Raw genomic sequence first — 17,050 nt, 5'->3', positions numbered from 1 at the left:
GGAGAAAACACGGCCCTGACGGGGAGCCTGCCGAACTGCGCATGTCGGAGCATGCGCAGTTCGGCTAGGAGCCGGGGATGCGCCGGCACAAAGACGCGCCAGCGATCCGACGGCCCGGCTTGCGGCGCGTCGTCCGGATGAACCACCTCAGGTAGGTGGTTCACTTTTGACGCGCCTCATCGGGGGAAGGGCCGGATCGGAGACGGGAGCGCAACGCCAGCCAGATGTTGGCGTGGGATTGCGCCCGTTTGCTCCGTCTCCAATCCGGCCCTCTCCCTGCCCAAAACGCCTCGTATGAACGGGGCCTAAGGCACTTTATTTGCATGAGATCTGTTGGGGGGGGGGGTGACACCCTGTTCTAAATGAGTCAGTCTTGCTTGGAAGGACTGCCAGGTGCTGGGTATTTCACTTAGAAGAAAACTTGATATATGCTCTAGTGCTAAGGATAGCGGAAGACACTTTTCATTTCTGCCCCAAAGGGTCTCTCAATGTGCCATGGAGGGTGGTTTTTTTTTAATTGTTCTTCTGCTGTCAAAAGTCAGGCAGTAAAACTGACTCAGGTTTTTGTGCAGTGGTGGTGGGTATACAGCCTCTGTATTAAACTAATCTAAAAAAATTAGGTTGACAAAATGCAAGGGGGAAGGACAGGCAGGCTTGCTGTTTCTTGAATTACAGGGCATGCAGAGTCTTCAAATAATAATAAACATAGGGTTAGAGGTGAGGTATTGGTAACATGAGGCATAACACTAGTGACATCATGCAACTACTTTCCACACAATATTCTCCATAGCTATGGATGCTCCATCCTGGGGAACTAAATGCAACATCTTTACAACTAAAAGCCACCATGACACAAATATCTGCATCCAACAGATTTGTGGAGCATAGACCTATGAATGGCTCATCAGCTAAACGTAGTCTTTATATACCAAACAACACAATGGGGATGTTATGTCATGTCAATGTCCTGCTTGTGGGCTCCCTGGATGTATCTTGGAAACAGAATGCTAAACTGCATGGACACTTATGGTCTAAGTACACATTGTATTTTTTCCCCTGGGTCCTCCTCCCTGGGTCTGTGGGATCCACGTGTGCTTGCAAGTACTCTGCTGGGATCTTAGTTCCTAAGCTTGCCAGGGCCTGATTCGGACTGGGACTGTAGGCATCAGGAAATCAGCCTCACACACACACACATACACTGGGAGCTCTATATGCCCTGCCGGGGATTCCATATTTATTGAAGGCGTATACAAATAGAAGAAGAGGAAGAGATTGGATTTATACCCCGCCCTTCACTACCCAAAGGAGTCTCAGAGTGGCTTACAAACTCCTTTCCCTTCCCCTCCCCACAACAGACACCCTGTGAGGAAGGTGGGGCTGAGTGAGCTCTGACACAAACTGCTCTTTTTCAAGGACAGCTGTGCCAGAACTATGGCTTGCCCCAGGTCATCCAGCAGGCGCAAGTGGAGGAGTGGGGAATCAAACCCGCTTCTCCCAGATTACAGTCCGCGCACTTAACCGTTACACCAAACTGGCTCCCCCAGAGGTGCTTCAGGTTGGGAAAACAGCATGAAGGCACAGGTATGAGCATCTTCTTGGCATGGTCCCAAGAAAAATAAGGACCCAATGGACTTGGGAACTGAATTACCAGCACAGGATTCCAGCTGCACACCTGATTGCGCTAATGTGTAGTTAGGCCCTTGGTCAGATCAAGCAAAGGCTCTTATATTAAAAGGTTAACAATGGCACATTTAATACATAAGAAGGTAATTGTATGGGAAATTTTTAACGTCCATGTGGCCCTGCCTCCTTTCTTCTCACTGAATTTACCTACGATTGCCAGATGGCCTGGAAAAAATTGTCCTGTCCCTTTAATACAGGCTAATGTTTTGAAATGGACAGCTGAAACTTTTCAGGGCATAAAGGTAAATAACATGACCTGGTAAATAACATCCCATTAAACCTGTATTGAGAGGACATTTTTTTAATCCGGGCAGTGAACAACCTTAGATGAACAATGAACAAGAGTATTTTGGCTTAAACAAATGCACCTTGTCACATTAAAGAAAGTCAGCTCTAAAATGTAGATGTCAGCAAAAAATAATTGAAAGGAATGACCAAGCAACCACTTTCACACCTCAAAACCAGCCATGCCATTTGAAAGCACTTGCAATTCACTTTCAGGCATCGCAACTGACACAGGGGAAGACCATATACAACAATAGGGCAGCTGATGGACCGATTTGGTAACCCAAAGAGCCCTTTTATTCCATCCTAGTTTGTAAGAAGAGCTATTACTGTAGCATGCCTTCTCACATCCAATGATATCCGTGTCTGTAGTAAATTTCTTTTGGCACTGTGTCAAAACAAGAACATTTTTGCAGTAACGGGGCTGCAGAACTAAGATTGTGTCCCAGGACAAGAACCCCAATTAACATCTGCATTTGACTTTTCATTGTGGATCCACACGCTTTTCATTACTATAATATCCTACAGGAAGGTCAGCATGGTGACAAATTTATTTTTCCTTGAGATTCTTCACAGTAATTATTCTTTAATTAAAAATCTATCAACTCATGGGCTAGGTATTTGAACAGGTTGAGAGCACAACATGAAAGCTGCAAGCTCCAAATTTCACTCCCCCAGCTATCACTGATTTGTCATGTGACATTGGGCCAGCCATATTACCTCTGCGCCAGCCCCTCAGCCTGCAAAGTGGAGATAAAAATAATTACCCATTCTCAAGAGAATGAGGTAAGACTTAATTAATTCCTATTTATAAAATACTTTGAAAGAAGCCATAGGAAATCTACAGCCTTATAACCGTTATAATTGAATATTCAAGCCGTTTCCCATTCTTCATTAAGTTTCTGCCACCAGAGTTCAATATGTATCAGTCATCACCTCTAAATCAAAACACTCAGCATTTTTCACTCTAAATAGATTCATTGTCACTTTAACATGCAGCCATATGAATTCTGCAAATGGTTTTCTCTTAAATTCACACTTTCCATTTAATATTTTTCCCCTTTACCTCAATGTTGCTGATCAGTTCTAGATACCGAAGATCTCGCACTCTGGTGAATGCCTGTTGAAGAAAAGATACGTACAGATAAATAAATATGCCTTTGTATTTTACATAAGCAGTCAACAGGTATTGAGCTCTGTCAATTACACTCTGTATCTAATAAAAAATGAGTACATGAGAGAGGCCAATTGATAAAAACGAGTACAAGAAAGAGGCAAAATATTCAGTATAAAAGAAATATATACACACACACGATTCATTTAGCCTAAAGCTTGATCAGGTTATGGCAAGTACATTAAACAAATGCAACTCTGCAATAACCTTCATCACATGTGTTTAGGTACTATATTAATTTAAGCAGAGGATAAATCTTTGTGGTTTGTACAGTGTCCAGCCTTATTAAGAACTGGGTCCCTGAGCATTAGAATTACTCTGTACCCTTGAGACAGTTGACTCATGTTCATTTCGTTTGACAGCAAGTGATGGATGGAACTGCTTTAGTCATCATCATTTATGGAAAGCAGTTACCAGTGTCTGGCATAATCAACTGCCTATAGCAAGCAGGTGTCATAGACATTGGAGTCTACTACAATGTTAGGTCTGCCTAGAATTATACCAGTACCTGGAGGGGGGAAGCGGGGGAACAAAAACCAAACTGGGGCCAGACTCTGAAAATGTAAAAAAGCACTCAACTGCTTCTGTATTTTGAATATATAAAGTTGTGTTCAAAATATCACGTGTGCAAATAGAAAGATATTTCTCTTCTGGGGGGAGAGCAATAACCTGTGATTCCCGGTATTGTAGTCCTGCATACTCAAAGTGCCCTGATTGGGGGAGGGGGCTACAGCAAGAAGGGGAGATGGCCAAGCCAGTTCCTTTCCATTCACAGTTCTGTAGCTGCAAGTCATAGCTATTGTAGGTCTTTCGGATACAATAATTAAGTACAGGGATATTTATAGAAAGATAAAAGGCTCAACACTCATCTTCGATGCATTACTACAAAATCAATGGGTTTCCTTTTGTGCTATTCTCCAATCTACTTGGGCCTAAGTACAATAAAAGCTCTGTTATCCAGCACTTGATTATCCAGAATGCTCACTTAAATGGCATCACCCAGAGGCAAGTTCCCCTCCCCCCTCAACTCCCATACCCCCCCTGCTTCTTCATTTCCACCTCTCCAGTTCCTCAACGTAATGCCTCCAGCTGCTTGCTGGGCTTCTGACAGCCAGTCCTGCCAGCTGATGACACCCTCTGGTGCCACCTAACCCCCTCAGCCTGCGCAGTTCTCAGATTTGGCTCCTTTGATTCACAGCCATGTGTTTACAAGGCTGCAACTTCTGGCACACTTGCTATATTCTACTGAAGTAGGTGAATATCTTCTAAATAAATTCACTTAAGATCAGGGTGGCAAAAAGGGTTTTTCTATAATTGGCTTTCAAGTGAAATATATACTCAGCAAATCAACCACTACATTGCAGAGAGAGGCACACAGAGAAGGCAACCAGGGTGAGAAAAGCCAAAAGTGCACTGTTTGCAAATTGATGCTTTTTCCCCAGCTGGCTGGGGCAAGGTGTGCAATTTTCAGCCACAATCATCCATATTCCACTGGATTGGGGTTAACTACCTCCTTCTCAAATCACTGCTCAAGAAATCCATCTATTAAGTTCTGATGATCCACCTAATTTCAGACCAATTTATAACCTGGCCTTTTCAGAAAGTAATTATGTGGTAGCAGAGAAAAGCTAGGCTTCCTGGACAACACATCTTTCATCAATTTATTTCAATCTGGCTTCAAACACAGAACTTGATCAGAGTTAACACTGGTAACCCTGGGGGATAATCTACTTCCATAGGGCAAGCAGGGCAATTCTGCCCTGCTGGTCCTTCTAGACCTCTGAGCAGTTTCCAACACTAAGAATAACCACTGTATTTCTCCTGCATACAGCTTTCTTACTGGAAAGCCATATTATGGTTCTTCCTAGGAGAGGCCTCTGCACTGTCTACTTCTCAGAACACTCAAAACACCCGTCACCCAGACTTTTATTACCTCGAGGACTGCCTAATATAATGTGGGGCACATAAATGAACAAACAAGGATCTGTTCAACCCCCATATCCCAAAGCTAGAACAACTAAAATGGAAGCTCAAGATAATAAATCAATCACAGCTATTTACATTCCTGAAAACTGTTAAAATCAATATTTTAAAATCCCTTGTGTACATAAGTTTATATATGCTGCTTAGATGTCGTAGATGTCGCTGCTTGAGTTCACATTAATCTTCCCCAATACTTAAGCAGAGGTATCATTTAATAGTTTCAAAGCCAGGGAAAAAAGCATTGCCTTAAATTGCATCCATTTGCATATGAATCTTCACACAATATATTAATTCCAGGGCCTTAAGTACCCTATAAGTATCAGAATTAATATATTTTGTGAACTCTTCTTCGCAAATGGGTGTACATGTACTCTGTAAAACGCCTATACAGTGCAAAATATAAAATAAAGACATTCTAAGCTTGCTGAAAAAGACACTTAACAAAACAAGATCCAGAGCTGGTTCTATAGAATACAAATTTGCCACGTCCCCCTTTCTATCTTTCAAAGGGATCACCTTTGATCTTCCCCACTATCCAGAATCCACTCTAGAAGATTGGGGACGCTTGGGAACAGTATGGAACACAAGGTGAGAAGGGGAGGGGGAATCAGCAGAAATTATTACCCCCTTCTTACCAGAGCAGAAGCGCACTTCCTCCTCTGTTTTATGTCCAGCAGCCCATGAATTTTAGTTCCTCTCTTGTACATTTTACATAGTTTCATATTTAGAACAATATTTAGGCAAAATCCCCCCCCCCCAAAAAAAATCATCTTTCACTAATGGGACACTGTCCTATTAGAAAGACACATCTTTTTCTATAGAACTGAAAACACTATTTAGATGCTATTGCTACCTCAGATTTAACTTGAAAACAGGGGCACTGTGGATAAAAAGAAAAAAGGGTTCTACCAAGTCCTAATAGTAAAAGGGAGGCTTTAGGGAGACTCTAAAATTTAAAAAAGGGGGAGAAAGTGCAATTAAGGTGATTTAGAATCCCCAAGCTGAACTTTAGAATCCCCAAGGCGAACTCATCACTCCAGAAATGCCCCCACCCCTCACCCCAAATGGGAAAACATGTGCGCACCGGGAAAGATGTACATGATGACAATGACATTTGAAGCTAAACTTGTGTGTCCCATTCCTGAGGAAGAACACGCAGCATGCAAGAACAGTCCAAAACTAAATGAATACAAAGCCTACACTCAAAGCCAGTGGGGTTCACACTGGAGAGAAGAGTAGCACACAAACCAAAAATAATAATGGGACTATATCTTAGCAAAACAAATCATTAGTGCCACACTGTGGTAAACATAGGCAGTACAAGACGAAAGCAGGATGTGTTTAGTTTCATAGGGTAGCCGTGCTGGTCTGCAGTAGAACGCTTAGGTACAAGTCCAGTAGCACCTCAGAGACCAGCAAGATTTCGAGGGGATGAGCTTTGAAAGTCAAGGCTCCTTTCATCAGACACCTGACCAAGGGCGCTTTGACTCTCAAAAGCTCATATCCCAAAAATCTTTTTGGTCTCTAAGGTGCTACTGGACTCGACTCTAACAGGATATTTTTCTCACAGTGGAAGTATTATTCTGATTTAACTTCATTATAAACAGTAATTATCTCTGCTGTGCAATGGAATTAAGAGAGTCCATTTACCTTTTAGATACTAAGGAATTAAAAACAAAGGTGTAACCTCAAGTCAATAAATTAGCTATTCTGCAATAATGGACACAAAAGAGAACATATTACAAATTTTTGCCGACTCTGGTAAATTTTGAAAGAATGCTTAATATTTTAAAGAGTACAGCTCTCAGTTCCTAGTGACGAAGTAGAACATTCATGTACCAATTTACCTTAACCATATTAATACATAATATAAACTACAAAACAAAGATGAACTAAAGTGCTTTACCTTCTTTGCTGTTTCAAATTCAAGTCCTTCTAAAGCTTCCATAGCCAGTTCTTTCCAGTCTGCATCAGTTACTCCTAAGCAAGCAATCTGATAGGCTTCTTTGAACATTTTTCTTTCCAGGTATTGATACATGGGTGCCGACTGTAAATTTTCATTTGAAACAAAGTTAAGTGTCAAGACACCAGTGACATTTTCTAAATCACACAGGCAAAATTACTCACTGTCCTATAAAAATGATGTATCTATTGGGCAAATAAGTTTTCTGTTGATGCAAGAGGGAGGGAGCAACCTCACCCAATTCTCCTTCTTACTGTAGCCCTGTCCCACACGGTTGTTTGTCCATATACGGTAGGTCTCACAACCCCAGCATAGCCTTTCTCGATGAACAGTAGATATTTGGCACTTGCTTTCTCTGGTGGGAAATCTGTTCGTGTGGTGTAGTGCTTAGAGTGTCAGGTTAGGACTAGGGAGACACCTAGTTTCAACCCCCCGCACAGACATGAAGCCCCCTGGGATGTCCCTGGGTCACTCTCTCTGAACTTAACCTACCTCACAGGATTACAAGAATGAAATGGGGGAGGAAAAACCATGTATGCCACCCTGAACTCCTTGGAGGAAATGCAGGATAAAAATGTGCTAGACAGAGCTAAACACAAATAAACACCAGCTTTTTCTCTTGCGGTCTCTCCATTTCATCTCAACTGCACTTCTCAAGTGCAATGACTTAATTGCTTTGTTCAAAACACAACATGATATCATATATACATTTATTCCTGTATATACGTATTTATTTTTAAAGAGATTTCTGTGCAGGTCTAATTAGTGCCAGATGGTGATCTTATTGTTACCCATGTCCACCAGACAGCCTTCTTGATAACCAATCCCAAATGGGATTTTATAGTTCTTGCAACAGTGTTGACTGAGTTTATGATTTGAAAGTCTGTTCTATTGGTTTATTTCCTTTCTGTGTGTCACACTGTACACAAGCCTTTGAGAAAATTTATTTTGCAATCCAATTTATCAAGCTCATTCTCGTGTATAATTCTCCCTTCTAAGGAATATGGAATGCCTCTTACTTTTGTCTGCTTTTCCTCAAGTTTTTATTTCAAATAGTGACCACCAGTCCACCACTGGATCCAAGCCAAATCTTTCTATAGTAATATGTACTGCATTCTTTCTGATTGGCCACTTTTACTTCTTTTAAATAAAAGCCGGGGGGGGGGGGATATAAAAACTTAAACATCTCTTTTTTGTTCTAGGAATAACATTTCCGAGAGACCTTTTGATCATGTGAACTTAGGCAAGCTAAATTTCACCCTCAGTTCTATTTTCCTTCTGCCAATGTTACTTAGTTGTGAATATATATGGAAGGCTAATCAAGAATCAACTCCAAATTTCAATTCCACCCCTTTTCTTTTCAAGCATGAAAGAAAGGTATCATTAATATGAACTCATGGTTCCCTAGCAATCTATAACTATTATTATTGCACTTGGAAAATTTTGCAATTCACCAAGCACCATATTCACTACTTCAGCTGGTTCATTTCTAGTTATTAACACGACAGAATTATGTTTGGTTAAAACACCCATTTGATAGGGACAAAGCACTTTTGCTGTTTACTACATCAAAGCATTGGATGGGATACAATCAACTTTTCTATGGGGGAAAGAGGGCATCCCCTTAAACCACCAAAAAGGTTATGCTGGGGATCACAAGATCTGCATGGACAAAAGCCATGTGGGAAGGAGGCTGTAATGAAGAGCACTGGATAAGACTGAGAAAAAAATGCCATGCTGGCTCCAACCCACTGTTAATGCCCCAATGCACTACTACTACTACTCCTGTCTTGGCTCATCTACAAAGCCACTCAGTTCGCGTCCAAGCCCAATTCAAGGTGCTGGTGGCCTATACAACTTGGGACCAACATACCTGAAGGATCACCTACTTCCACATGAACCTACCTGAATACCAAGGTCATCTTCCAAGGTCTGACTTCAGGTGCCCCCACCTTCTGAGATTAGGTGGGTGGCAACCTGAGAGAGGGCCTTCTTGGCTGTGGTATAAAAACTATGGAACTCTCTCTCCAGAACTATTAGTCTGTCCCCTTTTGTCACTGTCTTCCACTAGTGGATGCAGTTTTTTTGTGTTGTCTGGCATCCCCTCAATGATCTCTCCTTCCTGCTCTATATTTTAATTACAGTTTTATGTGCTTTTAATATAAATTTCAGTTCCGTTTTTTTATGAATTTTTAATGAATTGTTTCATTTCAACTGTTAGCTGCTCTGGTTGCCCTGACTGAACAAGAAGATGGGATGCAAATTTTGTAAACAAATACATGTAATAAACTACTAAACAGTATAAATCATGAGGGCGGGCCAAGAGAATTTGTAAACAAATACATATAATAAACTACTAAACAGTATAAATCACGAGGGTGGGCCAAGAGATTGTGATAAATGAATTGAAACCTTTGGAGCATGCTGATCGGGTCGACATAAGAAACAATTAAAATAATTTTGGTATCCAGCAGTGCAAAGAAATTCAACGAGCAAGATTACCTGTGGGACTTCAACAGCAGTCATGGAAAAAACATGGAGACAGAAAATTTTGGAACCGTTGTACCCCACCACAAAGCCCTGAAGTTTTTGCTGATGGACCGGAAAGTTGCTCGCTTTGATGTTGAGATATCCCCCTCCGGAGAAGCAAAGCATATCCTCACACTGTGTGTTCCAAGCCACGCTATTAGCATTGGGTTCCTAATGGGCACATGGAACAGATTATTTAATCAACATGCAATAAATAATTAACTGCATTTTTATAAGCAATGGACAGTCTTCATTTAGACTAAGCGATTGTGTTGGAGTCCAAAGTACATGTGTGCATTTTTATATTGGTGTTTATAAAGATATAGCTCTTAATTAAATGCTTGCTGAATTGTAATAAATCTGTTTGCCATGAACACAGCTTACTTGATACTCCAGCTTAAGCACCAGTGAAGTGAGTGGTAAGAAAGGGAATACGTTCGAGAACGCATGCGGTCCTTGGCATTTCTGAGATTGCCGCAGAAGTTTATCTGGTTATTGCCTATTTAGAACAATAATAAATTCCTCCCTAACTAACAATATTGTTTTCAGTCTTTGAATCTGGCATGAAAAGGTCTTTGAAACATATATAGTGTACACCTGCTTGGCCTAAGTGAAATATGTTACTAGTATACCAAACTTTTACTTTATGAAGACTATAGACAGCTGTTGATCCGGGTACTGCAAGGTCGCCATTTCCTCAGGTTAGTGCTGCTCTCAAAAGCAGACTAGAGGAACCCTTGCTTTTTATCGTTTCATAAGACCCTCTGGCAATTGCAATAAGGACTAATAAACAAATTCAAGGTCTAGAGATAAATGGACTTGTACATACGATTAATATGTTTGCAGATGATGTAGCTGTATTAATGGTAAATCCTAAAGAAGCACTTCCTGAATTAATGAAGGAGATTTGTAATTATGGAAAAATTGCAGGATTACATATTAATTATAATCTGGAATACTATAAATAAATATAAATCCAAAAATGCAACTTGAAATTCAAAATGAGTTAGGATTCTCCATACATCATAAATCATTCAAATATCTGGGAGTTACTATCGCAAAGAATTTAAATAAATTACAGCAGTTAAATTTCCATCTGGTTATTCTTCAAATAAGAAGATATATTAAAAGATGGTCCCAGTTACAGTTGACAATCATGGGTGGAATCAATGCTATCAAAATGATGGCACTCCCCAAATTACTTTTTTCAAACGCTTCCCATATATATCACATCAAGGGATCTAGCTTGCTGGCAAAAAATCTTTATGAATTTTATTCATGAAAGTAAAAGACCAAGACTTATGAAGGCTATAAGGTACAAAAGGGCAGATCAAGGAGGATGGGAAGAACCAAATATAAGCAAATATGATGAGGCAAACCAATTGAGAGCCTTGGTGTCATATTTAAATGGATTCTCTGATAAGTCTTGGGTGAGCATGGAAACAGATGGAAAACATCTGAATTTAACTGAGAAAATCATTTTTGGAGGGAAAAAAGAAAGAGACACTAAATGGGTAGAGAACCCTTTTCTATATACGACATTAAAAACTTGGGTTAAATGGAAAAATAAACTGATCCCAGAGATATCTCCATTGATTCCTATCATACTACATCCCAGTTTTTCATGTCTGGATAAATCAGAAAGCTATATTAAATGGAAAGAAAAAGGGATCTATAAAATGAGAGATTCTTATGTAGACAAGACTCCGTTTACTGTGATGCAATTAAAAGAAAAATTGCAAGGAGAGTTAAATTGGTTTTCGCTATATAAACTGCATTACCTAATTGTAAACTCTATGGTAAAGCAAACCATGACTAGAAAGCTGTTGAAATTTCAACAGATTTTAATGCAACATATGACAAGTTTAAAAGGAGTAACCTCTAAAATATACGCATATTTAATTGAGACAGATTCAGGTTCGCTAAATGGGTTGAAAATAACATGGGAGAAAGATATTCACCTTGCAAGAATAACCAACACAAATTTTAAAAAAATGCTGGAGAAAGTGTAATCAGCAAGGTTCATATCTGGTGACTGTGCACAGTAGTGTAATGGTTTTGGGAGAATTTTTTTGCAGAAATTGCAAAAATTACACATCAAACCATCTATGTTACACCACCTTTTGCCCTATTAACAATATGGGAGAAACAAAATGAAAAGGTGACTTCTAAAGGACTAATAGTATTTGTTAATGGCAGCGTGCAAGACAGTTGCTAAAAGTTGGAAAGCTGCAGAATTATTAACATTACAGTCATGGTATTCTGAATTATGGCAAATTGCAATAGCTGAAAAATTAACAAGTCAAATCAGAATAATCAAATCCAAAGCCAAAACTGTAGACTTTTTTGAAACATGGCATGATTTTATTTTATACACAACTCAGAACAATACCCAAAGTATGTTTAAGCCCTTCCTCAGATTATGGGATAAAGTTAAATAAGCCTCTCTATATACTTTAATCATGTTGTAACTATACATTAATTATGCATGTTTATAGGAAAATAAAAAAGAAGGGGAAAGAATTCCTTCTCTTTGTATTTATGCTGAATGTTGAGCTCTCTATCAATGCCTTAATTTGCTTGTTTTTCACTTTTCACTTCTTTTTTTCTTTTTTTATTGTTGTGTGTACACTGTAGGTTGTTCTTCTATGTGGAGAGTGGGGTGTGCACTTGATGTTTATGTCTATTTTTTATATTTAAATAAAAAATAATTCTAAAAGAAATAAGTAGAGCCAAGATACCTCTTTCCCCTACTTCCAATTTTAAGCCACTTTTCTACAACCCTTTGCTTATACATGCAACAGACACACCTGGACTGTTCAGAAGTTATTGCCCTGTAAAAGTGACCGCAAATGGAACAAAGTGGGATTGCACCAGCTGGCTTGCCACTATACACATTCGCTGTAATTTGAGTATAACAGCCTACTCTTCAGTATGTGTAAGCATGCTGGTCCCATAGGTATGATCAGGTGCTGAATCTTCCAGGGTTCCCAACAGCATGGATGATACCAGGGCAAACAGACATGTTGGCAATCATCACTATCTTAAGCCTATTGTTTCCCTGGGATACAATGATCAGTTCACACCTGGTTCTTTGTCCACTCTCCAGATCGGTCAGTTACCAGTTTATTCACTCACACTCAGTCTTTGGCATGTCACTTTGTCACCTATAATTTTCCTACTTGGCAGTTAGAATCAAGTTGGTCAGAAAGATTCAAATGTTTTGGCTCTAAACCAATACCATGTTTGGAGCTCACCTTCCAACATTTTTGCAGTATAAATACAGCCCCCCCCCCCGGAACTCTGCAGTAGAAGCAGGTACCATTCTCTCAAACCTCCTCACTACTACTCTTATATTTCAGTAAGAGAACCCCTATACGTCAGTAAAATTAAGATGGGGCTCCAGCAAAATTCCATTCAGCCTGAAGGCACTTCCCAGCATAAGTAAAGGGGGGAAAGTCTCAGTCTCAGCCATGCTTCTTCCTTCTTCTAAATATTTAGACTTTGATTCTATTTTCCACCTGCTTTATTTCTGGGAACCTCCCCAATACAAGAGACAGTGGTCCCTAATTTAATTTTACCTGGCTACATGTGTGTATGCTCTTAACACGCAACAGGGACACACCAAATGTTGAGGATACATATACGTAGACCACTTAGGTAACAATAGACAAAGACATGTGTTCACAACTCACAGTAAACACATGTAGACAGGGCCAGAAGACCCAATCATATTCACCCCTATGCACATTTGCTCTCCCTGGACAACACCTTCTCAACAGTCCTCTATTTGGACTCTCAAACACTATTTACTGTCTTGTTTGTCATCTCTACAGCTAGATGCCAGTTCCCACCAGCTGGCCAAATACTCTCACAGAGCATGGAAGAAGGTTCCTTTCCCACTCATTTGGAAAGCCATTTTAATTATCTTTTCTCTAGGACACAGGGTGACAAAGGAGCAGTCACACCTTTGGATACTACAGCAGATAGAAAACAGTTCTATATTAGAGAACACACTTACATCACAGAACCATTGCTCCCATCTAATTGTTTGTGGGAAGGAAAAGAAAGGGGAGAAGTGAGGCTTTATTCCACTCACTTGGAAAAGCAACTCTTTGGTGTGGATATCATACACGAGACAGGTGTCATTTTCATCAACCACTGCCAGCTTGTTCCGAGATGCACTCATGTCCAAGCAGCGCACAGCTGAGGACTGCTTCAGCAGCACGATAACAAAAGGGTTGTCCACAAATATCTTCAGAATCTGGTCCCAGTTAAATTTAAAAAAAAATTAGTCATGGATTTATTAAAAACAGAACAATTTCCATTTGCTAATCTGATGCGCTAGAGCGGATGTATGCTTTAAAGAATTAAAGCCCAGTGAATCTGACAAATTTAAAAGCAGTTTATTTGCTTTTGTCCTGATTACATCCCTTGAAGCAATTACAAATAATAGAAGTAAAAAAGTACAGGGTAAGACGATGATCAGGTGTTTGGAAGATGAGAGCTGGCTCTGTAAAAACTGGGAGCAAATTTTAACTCCATGTTTTCCTCAAACACACTGAACTGATATGTGTAATAAAATGGGTCCCTAAAGCTTCTGTGATGAAGGGGGAAGGCTATTGTTTGAAGACTTTGCTTGGGAGCTTTCCTTTGGCATCCGAGACTATTCACTGTTTGAAACAGGATACTGGAGTACATGGACCATTGCTTTGATCCAGCATGGTTACGATGTTCTTATTTTGGGCTATAATAACAGTGCAATCCTATGCAAAGTTACTCCAGTTGAAGCTCAATAAAATGGGTGGGCTCAGACTGGAGAAACTATGCAGACCATGTACTGTAAAACTATTGTATTTATTAAATAAATGAATTCTTTATAAGATTTTTACTGCTGTTTATTTCTTTAATAATGGTTCTTATTGGTAATTGATTGTTTTAAGACGAACACTGCTACAAGAGCCTGTGGCTGAAAAGTGGCATTGGAAATAATTTAAACAAAGACACTAGTACAATATGTCATTTACATTCTGACTCAGGCCCCGAGGCATGTAGCTTATTATCTCATTAGCAGATACAAGTCAAAATATTTTATACTACAAAGGACTTTAACATATAACCTTACCTGCCCATTCTTTAAACCCACCAGAAGTCCTTCTCTGCCTGGAGGTCCACCAATGACTTTTATGTAACGAATGAGAGACTCCATTAGCCATTCTCTCTCTTTAACTCCACTGAATGAAAGGCACTGGAGTCTTTTTTCCTAAAAAAGAGGGGGGAAGGGTGGGAAATCATATTCTGGTAAAAGCAATCTTCAAGATATTGTCAAAGGCTTTCACGGCTGGAGTTTATTAGCTGTTGTAGATTTTCTGGGTTGTCTGGCCGTGGTCTTGGCACTGTAGGACCTGACGTTTCGCCAGTAGCTGTGACTGGCATCCTCAGAGGTATGACACACAGACCAATGGCCAGACAAACCGGAAAATCTACAACAGCTAATCTTCAAGATCTTTGCCCAAGAGAGATGCACACACAGGCATCTTTAATTCTTTGTACCCATTGCATCCACATCCACCTGACTCCACACCCTTTCGCTGGTTTACACAATAACCATTGAAACAGATATCAAAGTTGTACCTTAACCAAACTAAAAAAATCTGAAAGCATCTCCACCACAAATAGTTACCAATCATACTTTATACACTAATGTCCAAGAATTGTACCACTGCAAAACAGCAACCACCAAACATATGAAGAAGTGCCATGATATGCATTGTGTAGGGTTTCAAACTTCAGTAAGTGAAGAAACAAACCAAGCACAACCAAATATTTCTAAAGAAAGATAGGTGATTTGTTGGCAGAATTTTAGTTTCATTCTGAAATCAAGCAAATAAATGGGAGAATGATGCATACTTTACAAAGCCAGGGAATCTAACTCAAATGAAAAAAATAGCGTTGACCTACTTAGGAAACCAAATATTCCTGAGATTCTCTATCTGAAGAATAAAAACCTGTATGCTCTGTTAAGTAATAGAGAACACCAGAATTGACCCGAGACCTTGGAGAGCAGCCACCAGTCTGAGTGGACAATATTGACCTTGACGGACCAATAGTCAGAGTCTATATAAGGCAGATTCATGTGTTCATTTTCATATTCAATTTGGACGTGCTTACCTGGCATAAAATAATATGATCTGAGCATACAACCAGTAAGTTACATTCAAATTTTTTCATTATCTTTTCCTTCACACGGTAACACATGTCTGAGGAATCGTCAGAATACAGCTCATAAATCTGGATTTTCTCTGGCAACTGGATTGCTAATCTATTTTTGTAGATTGCAATTTTCTTCACAAGCTCTCGACATTTTATTCTAACTGGAAAGAAAGAACAGTAGTAAAATGAGTTGCTGAGTCAAAAATCAAAGTGCCTTAGATTTGAGATTATTTTAATCTAGATTTGCACAAAAGTACAGACTAATTCTACCTGGTGCCGGTCACGTTACTAATGGTAGTAGTCATTGCTTTGGAATTAGTTAAGGGGTCAGAAAATTCTGCAACGTCATTTGATTTTACTTGTACATAACAATTCATAATATTTCACAAATTTGACAAATCTATATTTTCCCTGTACTCCTTTTTTCCTTCTGTATCCCACCCATTTAAGAGAAAATAATTAAAAATTCCATTTAAAAAAATCTGCAAGGTGTAGGGCTTGGGAAGGAAGCCTTGAGTCGCTCTCTATGCCCTTCTCAGCTCCTCCCATTCCCACATGAACCATGGCCAGATTTCCCCCCTCCTATTCCCATTCTACAACCACCTCCCCACCTCTGCCCCTCTCCCTGCCCCTTCCGCCAGCTTTTCTTTTTACAGATGCCAATACAGATAGCCACAGCAAAGCTGCCAACATGGACCACCTAGGGCACTAATCTTCAAGTGGTCGGTCATAATGAGCCACAACACACAGTACCACAATTACTTTTTGGATGAAAAAGGAGAAAAAAGAGAGCGCATGATAGGGAAGGAGACAGACAGAACTAAAAAGATACTGTAAAGATAAAAATCTATATATCTAATAGCCAAGTTGCCCCCTCTGTGCGGATATCTAAATCCACACATCGGGGGCACTTGGGGGCAGGGAGATTTTCCTGCACACTTGGGGCAGTCCCCAGGTGTGCAGAAAAATCTAAAAAGTTTTAAAAACTGTATGGGGGATATTTAAAACCCCAAAAAAGCATATGCAGAGAACACTCTGGGAACTCTATGGCGGGCCGGTGGCTGGGAGGTACTCAGGCCTTGCTGCCGGTGCTGGGGGGGAATCAGCAGGGGGGATCGTTAGGCCCGGCAGCTGGGAGGCACTCAGGCCTTGCTGCCGGTGCCCGTGGGGGAGGGGATCAGCGGGCTGGCCGTTGGGGGGCAGGCCGCGCCGCGGGGTCT

The 17,050-nt window shown here is 40.2% G+C and overlaps 1 protein-coding gene across 1 annotated transcript in view; it reads right to left on the bottom strand.

Moving 5' to 3' along the window:
- The window catches only part of IFT122 (intraflagellar transport 122), a 78,083-nt gene that overhangs the window by 43,075 nt on the left and 17,958 nt on the right, over nucleotides 1-17,050 (bottom strand). Inside the window, exons 11-16 of the mRNA XM_015425250.1 lie at nucleotides 15,789-15,991; nucleotides 14,743-14,880; nucleotides 13,717-13,881; nucleotides 9,591-9,788; nucleotides 7,032-7,172; nucleotides 3,035-3,088 (exon numbers count right to left, since the gene is read on the bottom strand). Of these exons, the coding sequence (XP_015280736.1) occupies nucleotides 3,035-3,088; nucleotides 7,032-7,172; nucleotides 9,591-9,788; nucleotides 13,717-13,881; nucleotides 14,743-14,880; nucleotides 15,789-15,991 (899 nt within the window). The remainder of the gene's footprint in view (nucleotides 1-3,034; nucleotides 3,089-7,031; nucleotides 7,173-9,590; nucleotides 9,789-13,716; nucleotides 13,882-14,742; nucleotides 14,881-15,788; nucleotides 15,992-17,050) is intronic.

Source organism: Gekko japonicus, unplaced genomic scaffold (genome assembly GCF_001447785.1).
Source record: "Gekko japonicus isolate JY-2015 unplaced genomic scaffold, Gekko_japonicus_V1.1 scaffold2, whole genome shotgun sequence".
NCBI lineage: Eukaryota > Metazoa > Chordata > Lepidosauria > Squamata > Gekkonidae > Gekko > Gekko japonicus.
This window is presented reverse-complemented; position numbering and strand designations above follow the sequence as displayed.